The 16,047-nt window shown below is 35.3% G+C and overlaps 1 protein-coding gene across 3 annotated transcripts in view; it reads right to left on the bottom strand.

Moving 5' to 3' along the window:
- The window catches only part of LOC106463781 (cytochrome c oxidase assembly protein COX11, mitochondrial-like), a 37,667-nt gene that overhangs the window by 4,211 nt on the left and 17,409 nt on the right, over window positions 1-16,047 (bottom strand). For all 3 annotated transcript variants that reach the window (XM_013923849.2, XM_022391377.1, XM_022391376.1), the window contains 2 exons: window positions 13,124-13,249; window positions 3,779-3,820 (listed from right to left, as the gene is read on the bottom strand). In XM_013923849.2, coding sequence (XP_013779303.1) covers window positions 3,779-3,820; window positions 13,124-13,249 — 168 coding nt within the window. The remainder of the gene's footprint in view (window positions 1-3,778; window positions 3,821-13,123; window positions 13,250-16,047) is intronic.

Below are 16,047 nucleotides of genomic sequence, written 5' to 3'. Positions count from 1 at the left end.
TCATGATTATAAAACACCCTCTGTGAAACGTTTCCCTTTAAACAACCCCACACACACTGATAACAGCTTAATTGTAAAGTATTAGCATTTTTTATCAGCAATTGTTGAACCAGTATTTGATGATATTTCCATGGGTTCGTCTTGAATAAAGATAATTTTTTTTTACCAGTTTCCTAAAAAGGTCACTGGTTAGGCCACATTTGGAATATTGTGTTCAGTCTTGGGCTCCTTACCTTAGGAAAGACATTGAACTGTTGGAAAGGGTTATTAGAATGGTACCTGTGGTGGAGGGGTTGTCATACGAGGGAAGGCTGAAATCTCTCAAATTGTTTTCTCTTGAATAAAAGAAGAGTTAAGGGGGATCTGATGGAGGTGTTTAAGATTGTAAAGGGAATTGATAGTGTTGATGCATCATCTTTTTTCATACAATACAGTGAGAATATAAGGAGTAGGGGACACAAATATAAATTTTGGTAGGTTAGGAATCATCTCCATCTAAGACAGTTTTATTTTTCTAACAGAGTGGTTGTCCTTTGAAATGGTTGCCTTCAGATGCTGTGGAAGTAGTAAATTTAAGTGAGTTTAAAAGAAAGCTTGATAAGTATATGGATGATAAGGGCTAACTTTATTTTATTTATTTATTTATTAACAGTTTTAGTTTAGAGGATGGAACAGTTGAGGTGGACCAATAGGTCCCATGTTGTCCCAAAACGTTATGTTAAATTTCTTTTTAAGTGCACTTGGAAGAACTTATTTCAATCTTTTCTATACTAGATATGTTGCTCTTGTATGATTTTTGATGACTAGAAAAGTATAGTTCGCTGAGGACTTACACCATTGTAATAAGGTCAAGTTCAATCCATTATCTACCTTAACAACAGTTTACCCTCAGCTACACGGCTTTGTTTAATAATATTTTCACTTCTGGGTAAGTGGTAATTCCCCCTAAGGGCACAAAAAAATCAAAGTTTGAATCGATAATTTATTAATTGTTGAGAGAAATAGCACTGGGTAAATAAAATTATCTAAACTCAAATTTAATAAGTTCCAGGGTTTCTTAAATTGGGTGGGAGGGGTAAAAACTAGCTAACCCACAGCTAGAAAGTAAAATCCACTGAAGACACATTTTTCTGAGTAAATTTATATTAGGATAAGTTATTTCATATTGATAACTTAAAATATGACATGATAAAAAAACAAAATTATGATACAGCTATCTTGTGATTTATCAGTTGTAGTCCTTGAAGTTCTAACTGATTAACTTGTAACCATACCATACAAAATCTACAGGTGCTTAGCCAGTTTAGTGGTAACTTCAATATAATGTTTTATTCTCAGTGTGTTATCAGTTTAAATTATAAACAAATTTACCTTCAAATAACAACCTGATGCTTCATTATAAGTATAAGGAGTTTAAATTGCCTATAATGATGGGAGGTTTGAAGGATTACAGAAGATTGAGAGAGTTGGCTGAAAAATGTAAAAATTAATAGTAAAGATTTCTTCAAGTACCTCAAGGGTAAGTAAAATGTAAGGATGGGAGTAAGGACTTTAAGAAATGATACAGGAAGGTTAATATCTGATGATTATTGGATGGCAGAGTCATTAAAATCTACTTTTTCTTCAGTTTTTGCTAAAGAATATTTAAACATAATTCCTCAATCTGAACAGTTGCTAGATGGAAACAAAACTGAACAAGATGATCACATTAATTTTGAACTTGTTAAGAAAAAAAATTGGGAAATTTAAAGAATCTAAAAAATATTTACCTAAGTTTGAAGGAGGTTAAGAATTGGATGTATGAGCCACTTGCTACTGTTTTTTCTAAGTCTTTGAATAGTAGGCAAGTGCCAGAAGATTGGAAGTTCTTTACAAGGGAGGTGACAAAAATTGTACCAGTAATTATAGGCCTACAAGTCTTACATCAGTGGTGGAAAAAGTTGTTGAAAGTCTGATAGCATAGTTTCACTACGGTAAAATATTACCTTACTAATCTTTTGATATTCTTTGAAAAAGCTATTGCATATGTAGATGAAGGAATGGGTGTGTGTGCTATTACTAGGGCAATTAGTATTTTAGGTTGTATCTACAAAAATACTGAATACAAGAGTAAAGAAGTTACAATGTCATTATATAAAACATTGTTTAGGCCACATGGAGTAATGTGTGTTCAGTCTTGGGTCCTTACCTGAGAAAGGACATTCAACTGTTGGAAGGGGTTCAGATAAGGGCTACTAAGATAATATCTGGTATGAAAAGGTTGTCATACAGGAATAGGTTTAGATCTCTAAAATTTTCTCTTGAAAAAAAAAGAATAGTTAGAGAATATCCAATTGCGGTGTTTAAGATTGTTAAGAGAAATGATAGTGTTGATACATCATCTTTTTTTTTTTCATATTAAATAGTGAGAATGGTAAAAATAGAAGACAGAAACATAAATTTTAGCAGATTAGGAGTCATCTTAAGCAAAGACAAGTTGGTTGGCTTGTGGAATGGGTTGACTTCAGATATGGTAGGCACAGTTAATTTAAGGTGGTTTAAAGGAAGGCTTAATAAATATTTAAATGATAAGGTCTGGCTTTGAATGTTTTATTTTTGAGTTTAGTATAGTATGTGGGATGGCCTAGATGAACCAATAGGTCCATTGTTCTTGAACTATATGCACTTTCTATAAAAACACCATTCAATTAAATTATTAGTGTTATATTAATATGTTCAAACGTATTTTCAGTAATAGAAGTCAAAAAGCATAATTTGGAACTAAAAATAAACCACTCCAAAAGACCAGACAATATGTTAAATTGCTTAAACCAAATTAATATATCTTTAGAAGCATCTTTTCTCATTGTTTCATTGACAATATATTACTAGTTAAAATCTATGGAATATGAGTGCCCCCAAATTCAATGTGCTAGAGTTAGGGCATACCTGAATAAACTCCCTTTTTGCATTAATACAGTCTCTGCAATCTGCATAGCATACTTGTGATCAATCAACAAATAATGTTATGAGAAATCTTATTGCACACTTAAATAAACTTATATCTTCATTGTTCAATGAAGTTATATGGACCTCACTTCATGACTTTTTGCAAACCAATATCTTTTCCATTTTTAATTCAGTGTAGTCCACCAAGAACAATAATGTACAACCGTCTTGCACAATCACACCATTCACTCATGGCTCTTCATAATCAAAACTATTAATTATTGATAAAAATATAAAATTTTATTCATCTCCCCAATGAAAATGCTACTGTATTAGTGAACCCAAATTAAAATTCAAGAGGTTATAGAAAGGAATTAAAAAGCTACAATGGACCAGTACTTAAGCTAACCTAATCCCTCTTGTTTAATGAAATAATGAAACTGGAGAAATTCATTAATGTTTTAAAGAAGAATTTATTCTGATGACTTTACTTTTTTTAATTTTGCACATAAATCTACACATACCCTGTAACATAAGACCTGCCGTAAACTTTTATTTCAGTATTTGATTAAGTTATTGGCATAATTTGTTTTTTAAACAATTCTGCTATATTAAATTATTCACTAATGTTCAATATTATACATCACAACTAATAACAACAGCATTTACAAAAAAAAATGTATAATAAAGGTTTCAGAGCAACACCTTTATGACTAATACAGTAGAGCTTTTCTTAATTTCTCTACAAGTAGTTTTAATGTTAGAAAATTCCATTACTTTTTATACATGTCTGTATTAAATCAGATAGCCAATCTGAATGTGTAATGACCATTTAAGCTGTGGGACATACCTGTTCATGAGGGTTTAGTCTCTGTTCTTCAAAACAAAAACACTGCAATGAAAATTAGAAATGAAATTGTAATATTATATTTCTAACCCCAGATTGTTTTGTTTCAAAACAAATACACTAATCAAAGTATTGTAATTTCATACAAACTAAAGCTACAAGTAGTAATAACATTATATTTTCATACAAGTAACAAAAAAAAACAAAAATTTGGAAAATTCCATTGAAACCTTGTATTAGAAATAGTAAAGAATACCTTAGAGTGCTCATTAATATCCTTAACACTTCACAAATGTTGTTTTAATGAAAACTACTCAGTGAGCTTTTCTGCAATTGGACTTTTTTTAATTATTCACATGCCCCATCTCTGCCTTAGATGCATCTCCCTTTTCTGTAATTGCATAATCTTAAATTATCCGCACATCTGTATTTGCTTCATGATTGTTATTTCAGCAGGTATGGAAGTGTACATGCACATGCATACATTGTATGTAGGAAAAATTGATACAGAAATTTAAAATAAATGTTTATGCTATTTCATAAATATTTCCTGTTACAATAATTCTTCATTGTTTGTCAAACATAACAAATGAAAAGTGTGTGAGCAGGAATAAATAGGGCATGAGTGAGCCACTGTAGTCTGCAGAAAACATCAGTGCATCAATTTCACTTTATATTTGAAAATGTATTTCAGATAGGTAGTCATCTCTCTGTATCACAAAGAGCTATTACCTCGTATAAACTGTCATGATCTTTCCTACGCATTCCACAAACCCTGAACAAAACTCTTACCCCTATACTTGTCAACTTGTTTGGTCCCAGCCTATGATGATGTAATCTTCATTAAACTATAGCCCTCCACCAAAAGGAAGGGCAGCATATGCTCCATATGCAAGAATACCCAGGAACACTAGTACAAGAACATAGAATAATTCTTAATAAGGCAAACTAAATACACCAGAAGTGGGAAAGAAGAGTGGGAGATGGTGCACAGAAGTATCTGTCTGAAATAATTTTTTCAAGTAAGTAAAATGTTAACTTCGGAAATGTTACTTGCTTCTATGCACCACAAAAGAGTTAGAATCCCATACTGAAGATAGTGGAGAAGCCAGCAATAAGAAATTACAAAAATGAGCTCCTTTCCAAAAAAACCATTAGAAAGGGAAAGATGTGACACATATGAGGCAGGGGTCAGCACCCTGTGTGAGACTACATCCATATCTAGCAGGAAAAAATCTTTGCCCAAAAGAGGTGATACAGCAAAATATTATCATAACAAGTTACTGAGGTGGGTGAAATATAGGATTATTCAATCATCCACTATCTCAAATGCAGACAGCTGAGAATATATGAATAGTGTAGCTAGGGCTATAAGTCAGGCTATTCCATATTGGAGAAATACTCACCAAAGAACGAGGTTCAGGGAGTACCATTCCAGGCCTGTATCCTAAGGCAAACCTAAGACCCACCCAGCTGGACCTAATTGCCAGGAATGGCTTAGTTCATAACATATAGAAGTATCCTGTACTACACTACCAGGTGAAACCCCAACCATATGTCCCAAACAAGAGATATATTCACATAATGAAGAATTTACCTTATTAACTTCCCCCACAGCTTGGGAGTAAGGAAGCAAGGGTTCTCCTTACTCCAAAAGAAAGAATGGGAGGCAGAGGGAATTGTGTTTGGAAGAACACTGGAAAGATATGTGGATTGTTGTCATCAGTCACAATCATATGGATAGTGGACTGCTGTTTAGATAAGTTCAAACAGCAGATGAGTGTATTTTAAAGTGAAAACCATTGATGGCTTCAATTAAGTAGTTAAAATTGTGTAAATATGAAACATTGGTTTTAATTATTTATTAAATTTAAATAGCAATAATCATTTCACAAGAACCTTTGGTTAGAATGGGGAATGGCAACTGGAGGGAGGCAAAAGCCAGAAGCACAAGTAGCAGCCATGTGATGAAGTGAATGTGATACAAACTTGTTAGGTATCATCCAGCCTTTAGGATCTGTGAGATGAAAAACACAAAGGTTCCCTCTTGCCATTCTTATCAGGGCACATATATGCAGACCCAGTACACAATCAACACCAGGCCACTTGGGAAGCTGAAATTCTGACAACATAGGAAGGGGGAATGCAACGTGATGGATCTCTCAGATCCAAACCATGGCAACATTGGGAATTTATCATCCAGTCTATGGTAGGATGAAAACTCCCTATCAATCACATATGTAAGAACTAATGTTGGCTAGTCCAGCTCTAATCTAACACAAGATCACCCAGGAACTGACATTCAGGCAGTGGTAAGATGAGGGTTCCCAGCTGAAGGGATGAACTGCACTTTGGATGATCATTTCCAGTCCATAATCAGGTGACATCAGGTATTTTCTTCTGGTCCATAGTAGGATGAGGGTTCACACCATCTACACTGACAGAACACTAATACCCTACTCTCAACTAAATGGGGTTGAGTACACACAGGAAGATGCCTCCATGGTTCACCACCAGCAGCTAGGTAAGTGGCAAGGACTCCCATACTCTACTCAAAGAAGGGAATGAACAAAACAGTAGGGAGTCTAGAGGAACACAACACTAGAGAAAGTGCAATGGGTGACCACAAAACCCTAATTTTTCAATCGGTCAGAGGGATGGGTAGCTATCCCAACACTGCTTTACTCATGATAGTCAAGAAATGAAAAAACAGCTACCCAATGAAGATAGTGGGAGATGAATGTATGAGTAGTAGGCCACATGCCTGACTGACGAGTTTCCTCCAATGGAAGACGAAGGTGAGACTCCAGGAACAAAGAAAGGTGCCAGATCTTAAGCAAAGACACATGGAACAGAATTCAGGAAGAAAAATACAGGGAAGAAAAGACCAGTCGAATCAGTTGACAATCCAAAATCATAAAAGTAGAAGAACAAAGGTAACATACAGATCAAAGGTGCCAGGGAATGAAAAGATGGAAATGAGAACCACTAAAGGAGGCCATGTGGGCAATGGAACAATGAAGAGGACATACTGGACATAGAAGTCTATTTAGAGCAGCCCGGGAATAAAGGTGGGAGAGGGATGGAAGAGAAAATGTCAAGATGAAAGAATGACCTTCACGAGCCACTGATTTCCTGAGGAGGAAAAATAGTTCTGACTGAGAAAATCCACTGCCAGGGTCAGAAGATGATTAACTGGAAACCAAAAACGAAGTAACTTGTGTTGGAGTAAAGTGGCAAAAGGAGCAAGAGGAGGAGTATCCCACTGATTGCATAGCCACCAGAAAACCTGAGGATTGAGAAACCACTCCGTGGGATAACCTGGTGGAGTCTTAAAAATGATCTGCCACAAAGTGAAAAGCACCTGGAACATGACAAGGAGATTTATCTGCAGCTTATGGGCCCAATACAAGAGATCCAATGTTTGACCACAAAGGGAACAGTAACAGGTGCCCTCATAGTGATTAAAATAGGCCACAATGGTAGAATTGTCGGAATGGAGCATGATATGTTGGTACTGTAACAGAGGAAAAAAATTAACTAAAGCACATTGTACCACCATGAGCTTCAAGATGTTGAAATGGTAAGATATTAGAATGTGAGACTATTGCCCAGAAGCCTCTTGTTGATGGACTAACACTCCCCAACTTTGGAGAGAAGCATCTGTCATTTGATACAAATCTGGATGAGGTGGAAAAAGCAGTACTCCCTTCATTATGCTGTCCATGTGCCGTGCAGAAACCTCTGAAGAGAACGCATATGTACCCAACCCAAAGAAATAAGAGCTTCCATAGAAGCCCAAGTCCTGAAAAGCAATAGAACCTTTTGTGCAGAAATATAGGAAGCATTAAATGCAGGGAAAACTGAAACCACTGGTGAATGGAGAAGAATGGACCCAAATGAGGGGGGTTTGAAAAATACACCCAAATGGATAAGATAATGGGTAGGCAAAAAAAAACTTCACTAAGTCAAGAAGAAAACCAACACAAGCTGCTATTGGTGACAATGAACCCAACTTCAAGACACATGGTTAAACTTCGACCCCCTAGTGGTAGGAACTGGTAAAGGATGGGAAGTTGCAGGATGAGAAAGAGTTATGGGAGAGGACATGGTATCAGTATAAGAAAAAAGGACTAAAGAGTCAAATTTGGACTCTCAGAGTTCACACGTGGTTCCAAAGACTCTCTGGAAAATCTCCAAAAACAAACCAATGGAGAAAAAGGGCCATCCAAAAGTCACAAAGATAAAAGGTAGACGAACCTGTGAAAAGAAGCATCCTTCCCAATATGATCCTAACAGCAACAAAACCATGTGTGAAGGGATAGGGCCAAAGAGAACAATAATGCCTAGGATGAAAGAGGGGAAGTGTATCCCCCATAAAACCCTCAGGAGATCATTGGAGTACCTAAGAAAGGAGGTGTATATTGGACTAGTACTGAAGGAGAACTGTAAGGGTAAAACGAAGGTGGAAAAATGGACGTAGAAAAAATGGACAAACCAAAGCATAAAGATCAGAAGTCCATGGAGGATGATGCATGCTAACATCTCTCCTCAACTGAGAAATGAAATGCTCAGCATGAACCCTGATGTCAGGGGAAGAAGGGAAAACAAGGGATCCTAATGATCGGTGTCATGTGCAAAAAAGGGAAGGAACAGTATCATATGAAAATGGAACATACCTGAAAAAGCATATCCAAAAAGGCAGAGTTAGGCCTAGTAGATCTCGTGGGAGATGGAGAGAAAGTCAAAATCCTCCTCATCATGAACAGGTTCAGACAATGCAGGAGGAACCTGAACACTGTTGGGAGAAAAAGGCCACCTCATATAAGGATCAACCTCCTGACAAATGAAAGCTGAAAAATCCTTAGTTGATAGCCTCAAACCAGAAGCCAGTAATGGTACTTGAAGTAGTGGTAATTATATCAGAAGTTGTAAAACAAAAACTTCAGAATTCATATTAAACCATGAAAAAAGTTGAAATTCAGGAAAAAAATCAAACGGCAAACTGCTACAGAAAAATCTAAGTGTAGCAAAGGAATAAATCAAGTAAATCACAAGTAAAATGAAATGAAAACGTAAAAGAGCACAATTGAAAAACGTCTGCACTCGATCACTGCCTAACGAGAAGTGATAGTTCAGTAGAATCAAATAGAGAGAGAGAGTCACGTGTCAGGATAGTGTGTCACACTCATATTAAGATGCAGTTGAACCACATTGATCATGGGGTACATGGGAGTTCAAGGCTTATGGCATTCTACAAAAATTTTGCATATAGAGGTCAGCACTGAACGAGAAGAACTATACATGTGAGAGGAGGTAATGTACCATATCGGAACTGGAAAGGGCACAGGATGAGGTGACAAGGATATGAATGGAGCAAAACAAGAGTTAGAGGACAGAAAAGGAAAACATTCTGTGGGAAAGGAAAAATGGAAGGTATTGGATAAGGCTGCCAGATAACCAACAATGGTAGCCATAGAAGAAACAATGTGAAACAGCAAGGTAAAATTGTCAAAGACCATCTACTCTGATACATCAGTAAGGACAAAGAACAGACTGAATGAGAAAGAAGGGATGTCACACACATAGAGAGTCCAGACTGCCTCATAAGGGTCCAGATAAATGCCATGCATGATTCTGGAGTGTAGTAATAATGGGATGACACACAAATGACCAAGGTTGTTGACACAGTGAGCAGGCAAGAGGAAGTGGTAACGGAGGAGAAGACTAAAATAGGATAAGAACAGGAAACGAAAGTTGTGCAGACCAGAAATGTGCAATGAGAAGGACTAGACACAAAAAAGTATGGGGAAAAGGTAAAACTTGAGGAAGGACAAGGAAAGTAGGGCAGGCAAAAAAATTGGAGGAGGGACCAATCCTGACTGAAGACATTCTACTGTCAAAGCCAAAGGATGTGGAACCAGGGATTAACAAACAGGGTTGGCTTGGAATTATAGTGGGCGGCTAATGTGTCCAGAAGTGGAGTAACCCACTAAATACATGACCATAGAAACAACTGAGGAACTAGGGATCACTCCATGGGGATAATCTTGTCAGGACGAGAAACTATCCGCAACAACATTCAGAGCACCCAGAACCTGACACCCTATTAGATGTGCAAGGTTTGAATGGGCCTAGAATAAGAATTCTAACATTCGAAATGAAACAAACATGTACGAGTGTCCCATTGTCAATTGATAAAATACACAATGGTTGAAATGCCAGAATGGATCATGACCAATTTCTCCTGTACGAAAAGTTGGAAAGGATAAAAACTCAATGAATGGCAAGAAACTGCAGAGCATTAATGTTGTTAGACATACATGATTGTTTTGTTTAAATTTAATATAAGAATTATGATCTAGATAGTTATAAAACTCGAGTGTTAAATTTAGTATTTTTAAAAGTGAACATTTATCACTGGTTTGCTTACGTAACTGTTTATGAATAACTTATGGCATAGTTCAATTGCTACTCCAACCGTTGGAAAGTTTCTCATTGCTTTAAGTGTGTATTATTATATCTCAAAGTTTGTAGAAAGTTCTAGGCCTCACTCAAGCAACATATTTATAGGCAACCAAGTTAATAAGAACTAAATTAGCAAAAAGTAAGACAAAGTTAGTGAGAGATATAGTCAAATAGATCTAGACTGTGTTTGTAAATTGAGCCATAAAGAGTGTATAGTGGTGACTTTTAAAGTGTAATAATTGCAGATTGTATTGTAATAACAGAGTAGAGAAGTATAATTTGTCTTGTCAATTGGGTTCTACAGTAACTGAACCAGCCTGTGTAAACTTTTTACATAAAAGAGAAGAAGGAGAACTGAGTCCAGGGGATTCTAAGAAAGATTCTATTTATTGTGCAACACCCACTAAAAGGTGTGCAAATGAGCAGGGCCATAGGAAATGAGGGCTTCCATGGAAGACCAAGTCCCCAAAAGAGAAAGAACCTTACATGTAGTAAGAGAAGGAGAGGATTAAGGGTTGACAACCAGAAGCTCTATCAATCTCAACTGAAGAGGAGAAGGCTGGGCCTGACTGAAATAGGAGTAGATAAACCCTCTAAAGAAGTTATATTTTATCATCCCTAAAAAGAATAGTCCAAGAAGATACTGAGAAGAAAACTGGATCCTAAGGAGGAAGGAAAAGATTGGGATATGAGGATTAATAAATAACTTGACGAAGAGCCACTGAGACCTGGAAGAAGGTAACAGTAAAAAGGATAGAAAGGGGAGGGAAGGAAATACAGGAAGGGGATCAGGTGAATGCTGTGGAATACAAGAGATCAAGGAGGAAAGGAAGGAGTAGTGAGGAGCAGCCCTCATCCTGGACTCGAATGAGTTAGAAAAATATCTATAAATCACTCAGCATAAAAATTAAAGCCAAAAGAAGGACCCAGAATTTAGACATGGGTAGGTGCAAAAAAACAAAAAGTGCATGCCCATCCACAATGACCCAAAAACAGAGGAGCTAAGGATGTAAGGAAAGAGCCAAGAAAAACAAGCTCACAAATGTGGAATACAGGAGGAAGCAAGTATCCTCCAACCACCCTCAGGAGAGTGGTGAACAGCCGTGAATATGAGATGGATACAGGAAAGGTAATGCAGGAAGTTGGTAAGGATCATACACAGATGGAAAACTTGAGCCTAGGAAACATTTAACAGTGGTATCATGGACACTTTCCTGCACTAGAATAAAAAAACTTCAAGGTCTAAAAGTCCATAAATGGAAAATTAGAATGATGGAACACTAATTCATAAGTACCTGAGGGACAAGGAGGACGAGGCATGCTGACTTGAGAATGTAATAGTGCAATATACAGGTTCACAGGTACCCGACCTCTGGAGAAGGACAAAAAAAAACAAAAAAACTAGCGAATCCGAGGAAAAAACAGAATTCGGGAGGGAAGGAGAGGAATCATTAGACACAGGGGAAGTAACCAAAAGATAATATACCTGTGACACCATATCTAAGTAGGCTGAAAACAGTCTGGGAGCTTCCAAAGTAGGAATTTGGGATTCTATGACAAAGGAAGGAGGATGAAACAGGTATCCAAATCAGCATTTTCCTGTTGTGGTTCCCCAGAAAGAGGAAAATTTGGTCTGTGATCAGGAGTCACAGCAGGACGCATAATGGACCCCAACTCACCATGTCCTAAGAAACGATATCTCCTCAGCAGAAAGCGTGAAGTCCAAAGCCTAAAAAACTGCAGATTCTGGTGCAGTCGCAAATATTAACAAAAATAATAGCTGTTGTCAATTGAAAAATGGAAATTAAAATTCAACTGAAAGTGGATAATGAAATATCAACCTATATTATCTAGTTTCACTGTACAAACAAAAATTGTTAAGAAAAACTAGAAACAACTAATAAAGTTGTTGAAAAAATTCAACTGTTACCACAAAATACCATGCAAACACGAGTGAAATTTTGAAACCTCTACACTCTAATGCGCCAATTGAGAAGTAAAGATTGAGTTCTACAGTATTGAGGGAGCCAGCTGCAACAGGAGTGTGTCATAATCCAATTGATGGAGGGTTGTCACATGATTATTTGCATGTTACAATGCAGCTGGACTATGTTTAACATGTGGTGTAAATGGGAGTACCAAGGCTAGCAGTGGCAAGTGAAAGTTTTTGTGGAGGTAGAGCTATTATGTAAAAAGAGGAAAGGTATCATATCAAAAATTGGAGATTGAGTATCAAACCAAAACAATGGGTTAATGATGATGGGGAATAGTACTGTCAATAAAAACCACATCACAGCCTCTGGAACATATGTCCTAAACTTCCATAATTGGGTAAAGAGAAGAAGTCAAGTTAATATAATTCAAAGTAGAAATTCTAACTGAATTGCTTAAAATTTTGTATCTTTCTTTCTAATATTCTAGAAAATAAAGATAAGAAAGACTATATAATGAATGGTAACTACAAGTTTAAAATAATAAGTGCAAAGAGTGTATTTCTTAATAAAAAAAAATGTATGAAGCCAAGCAGTGCTGAGAAAAGAATAAGCTGTGTGATAATACACCACATGCTCAAGGAGTTTACTGTGCACGGAGGATGTGTCGCTGTCCTACTGGCAGAGAGATACAGATTAATGTGCAGTACATGTTAATAAATGTAAGGATGGGAGTTTCATTCCAGGCTTGACACATGAGCAAAATTCTTTTGGGCAGTGGTGTAAGATAATAGCTTTCATTTGTGGAGAAGTGAGTAGCATTTCTGAAAATATGTTTCTACTAGCAAAGTTTTATAAAAAAAAGTTAACTTTCAAAATAACTTTATATTGATATTACATCTGCGAGATGCTTTTTTGTTAAATACTTTTAAATACATCCATTTCTAACCTGGATCTTGTTGAAATACTGTCCAGCTTCAAAAGGAATTACATTATATGTAGCTATTCCATCAACTGGGACATCTGTAGGATTTTTTGCTGTGTAAAATGCAAGCACAGTTTCTCCAGGAAAAACCTGCAAATAGTTTGTAAACTCTCAACATTAAGTACAGCATTAACAGCACAGTTTGATACAAACAGTTTGGCACAACTTTGGATATTATAATGAACATCAAAATACCACTATCCATTCAGTATTATTAATGTTTCTAATTGTTATACACATCCATGTTTCTTCTGCTAAGATAAAAAGTACTGAACTGGTACGAAATATAAAATACTTTGAATTTAAGGTAGTTCTTAACATAGTTCGCATTTGATAAAAATGACAAAAGTAACAAAAATTCAGTATACATACTGAATATTTTATTAACCAATAACAGACTTTGTTCAAATGAAAATAAATAATTATAACACCAGTAAAGAGGTAAGTTAGTAATTTACAACTCAAAAACACAGAGGAAATGTTATGAACACTATATATATAATAATGCAAACTTTTAGATTTGATTCTGAAATGTTTAAGGTCAATAAGTAAAGATATCTAACATTCAGTAACAAAATCTACAAGTTTAATTTTCTCTATTGACTATTAACAAAAACAATATATGTTAAAATGTTCTAGTGTAAAGTTAGTTCAGTTGGTCAACATATCCTATTTTACAGTTTCCTGAGAATTAGATAAAATGTTTCATTTAATTTTGCAAACTAAATACAAAAATTAATTGACCAACATTTGAAAATGTTCTTGATTCTATCAATAACTACACCACCTAATAGTGAACAAGACCAGCCCTGTCCAATAATATGCAATATATCATTCACCCCACCTCAACATGGGAAAGACAAACAACATAAATCCTGAACTTAGAATCTAAAGTATTCAACCAAACAGGCATCAGAAAAGTGCATACATAAAAATGAAGTTTGGATCTTACAGTGCAGTACTGTAAAGAAATATATTTTACTCTTTTGGACAACTTTGTTTTTTGAAAAGTTTTAAAAAACTTTTACATTTTACAAATATACATACTTAACCATTTTGATGGTGTGTCATTTTCAAAAATTATACATTTTATCCATTGTTATATTCTACCTAAATAAATATTCACAATGTTTTTTTATCTCATATTTTATAAATTAGGCACATGGAATTTGTGAAAAAATAAAGACAACATCACATTCAAATTTTACAAATATATGTCAATAGGTGCAGAATAGGTTAATATCACAAAATTTTTTTAAAGTAAGGAAAAAACCTGCAACTCTCTTAAGTCACTCAGTGAAATTCTAGCACACAGATTTAATGTATGTTCACTCTACATACTCCAACTTTATGTCTTCAGACAACTAAGAAGGCAGATTCTTTACTTCCAATTTACAAATACCTATATTTCTAAAAGTAGGATCAACAATTCACTTTTAAACAGTGAATAAAAACACACTAAACTTTATGAAAATATCTGTCACTACTTTTACTGCAGATTTTATCCAGAAATTAGTATATCTATATTTCATGTAAAACAGCAAAATAACCATGAAAATTTAATGTTTTTTTATATTTTTCACATTCAGTTCAAACTTCATCACTGGCTTTTTGTCACAAATTTGTTTTAAGTATCAAGGAATATAACCTTATTTTTATGCTTAGCTATTATATAGATTTTTGAAAAAATTTAAGTCTTTTTTTACAGTTGTTTCAACCTACAAATCACAGAAAAACAATAGAAAAATGCACATATGTTTATGTAAAAAAAAAAAATAATAATTTCCAATTCTCTTAAGAATTCAAACCTCTTAAATAGATGACAACAGACTGTCCAAAGTTGGTATGGGCTGATAATTTTCTACAGAGACCTTCACTTTTCCTTTGGTCTTCTGCAGGTCCCAATATATATTGTCTAATTCAATGGCTTTTATATGCAGCTCTTCTTGGTATCTTTAATCTTATAATGAAACACTTAAGTTTTTTCAGTGAGCAGCTTGGTTATGGTTGTTTTTCTTCAATCGTGTGATGTCCACTAAGCTAAGGTATTTTGGAATGGGCTGTGTTGATTTAATAGGTAGCTCTGCATCAATATATATCAATTCCACAGTGGTAAAAATTGTGACAGATCTGATTCTCCTGATATTAAGAGTTCTTTGAATATTCCTTTTTAATATTGGGAAGAACTACTGTGCAGTCCAATCATACTGTATCACTATATATATGTCATAGAATTTTTAGAATGTGCAACAACTTCCTCAACCAAAACCTCACATGAGCTCTCAGTCATCACAGATCAATGAAGCAACAGAGGTCACTGACAGGCAAACAAAATCATTGTAGTCATAAGTTAAAATGAAATGGTCTCCAACTTTGGTACAATAGTAGGTTTAACTGTCTTTTAAGAAATGAAAAAGCAAGACAGGCAGTAGTCAAGTGTTTGGCTTTCAACTGCTAGTCAGGACATTAAATGTCAATTCAGTTCCTGATAAGTAAGAAGTGAAGTCAGTAATATATGGTAACAAATGACCTTACTGGACACCAAATAATTCTTTCTAGGAAACACTTCTAAGGAGTCATCATGAAGAGTTTGTGCTATTTCCTCTAACTCAGTATATGCATGTACCTACATTTGAATATATTTCTCTAGCAGTAATGTGATACAGCAAGGTTTTTTTAAGAATTTAAACAATCTCCTATGAAACACCCTCTAATGAGCCATTAACTGACAATATGAATTTGGCATAGCTCTACTCAGATGAAATCTTCCACTGTTAATACAGCCAATTTATTGGTTACTAAACCTTGCTTCAGAAGCACTGGCCACTTATTCTGGCCTTTTGGGACTCCATACTACAAGGTTAATATTCCTACATTAATTTGCCTCT

The sequence above is a fragment of the Limulus polyphemus genome, unplaced genomic scaffold (assembly GCF_000517525.1).
Source record: "Limulus polyphemus unplaced genomic scaffold, Limulus_polyphemus-2.1.2 Scaffold1480, whole genome shotgun sequence".
Taxonomy (NCBI): Eukaryota; Metazoa; Arthropoda; class Merostomata; order Xiphosura; family Limulidae; genus Limulus; species Limulus polyphemus.
The sequence above is the reverse complement of the archived record's forward strand: the minus strand, read 5'-3'. Positions and strand labels throughout refer to the sequence as shown.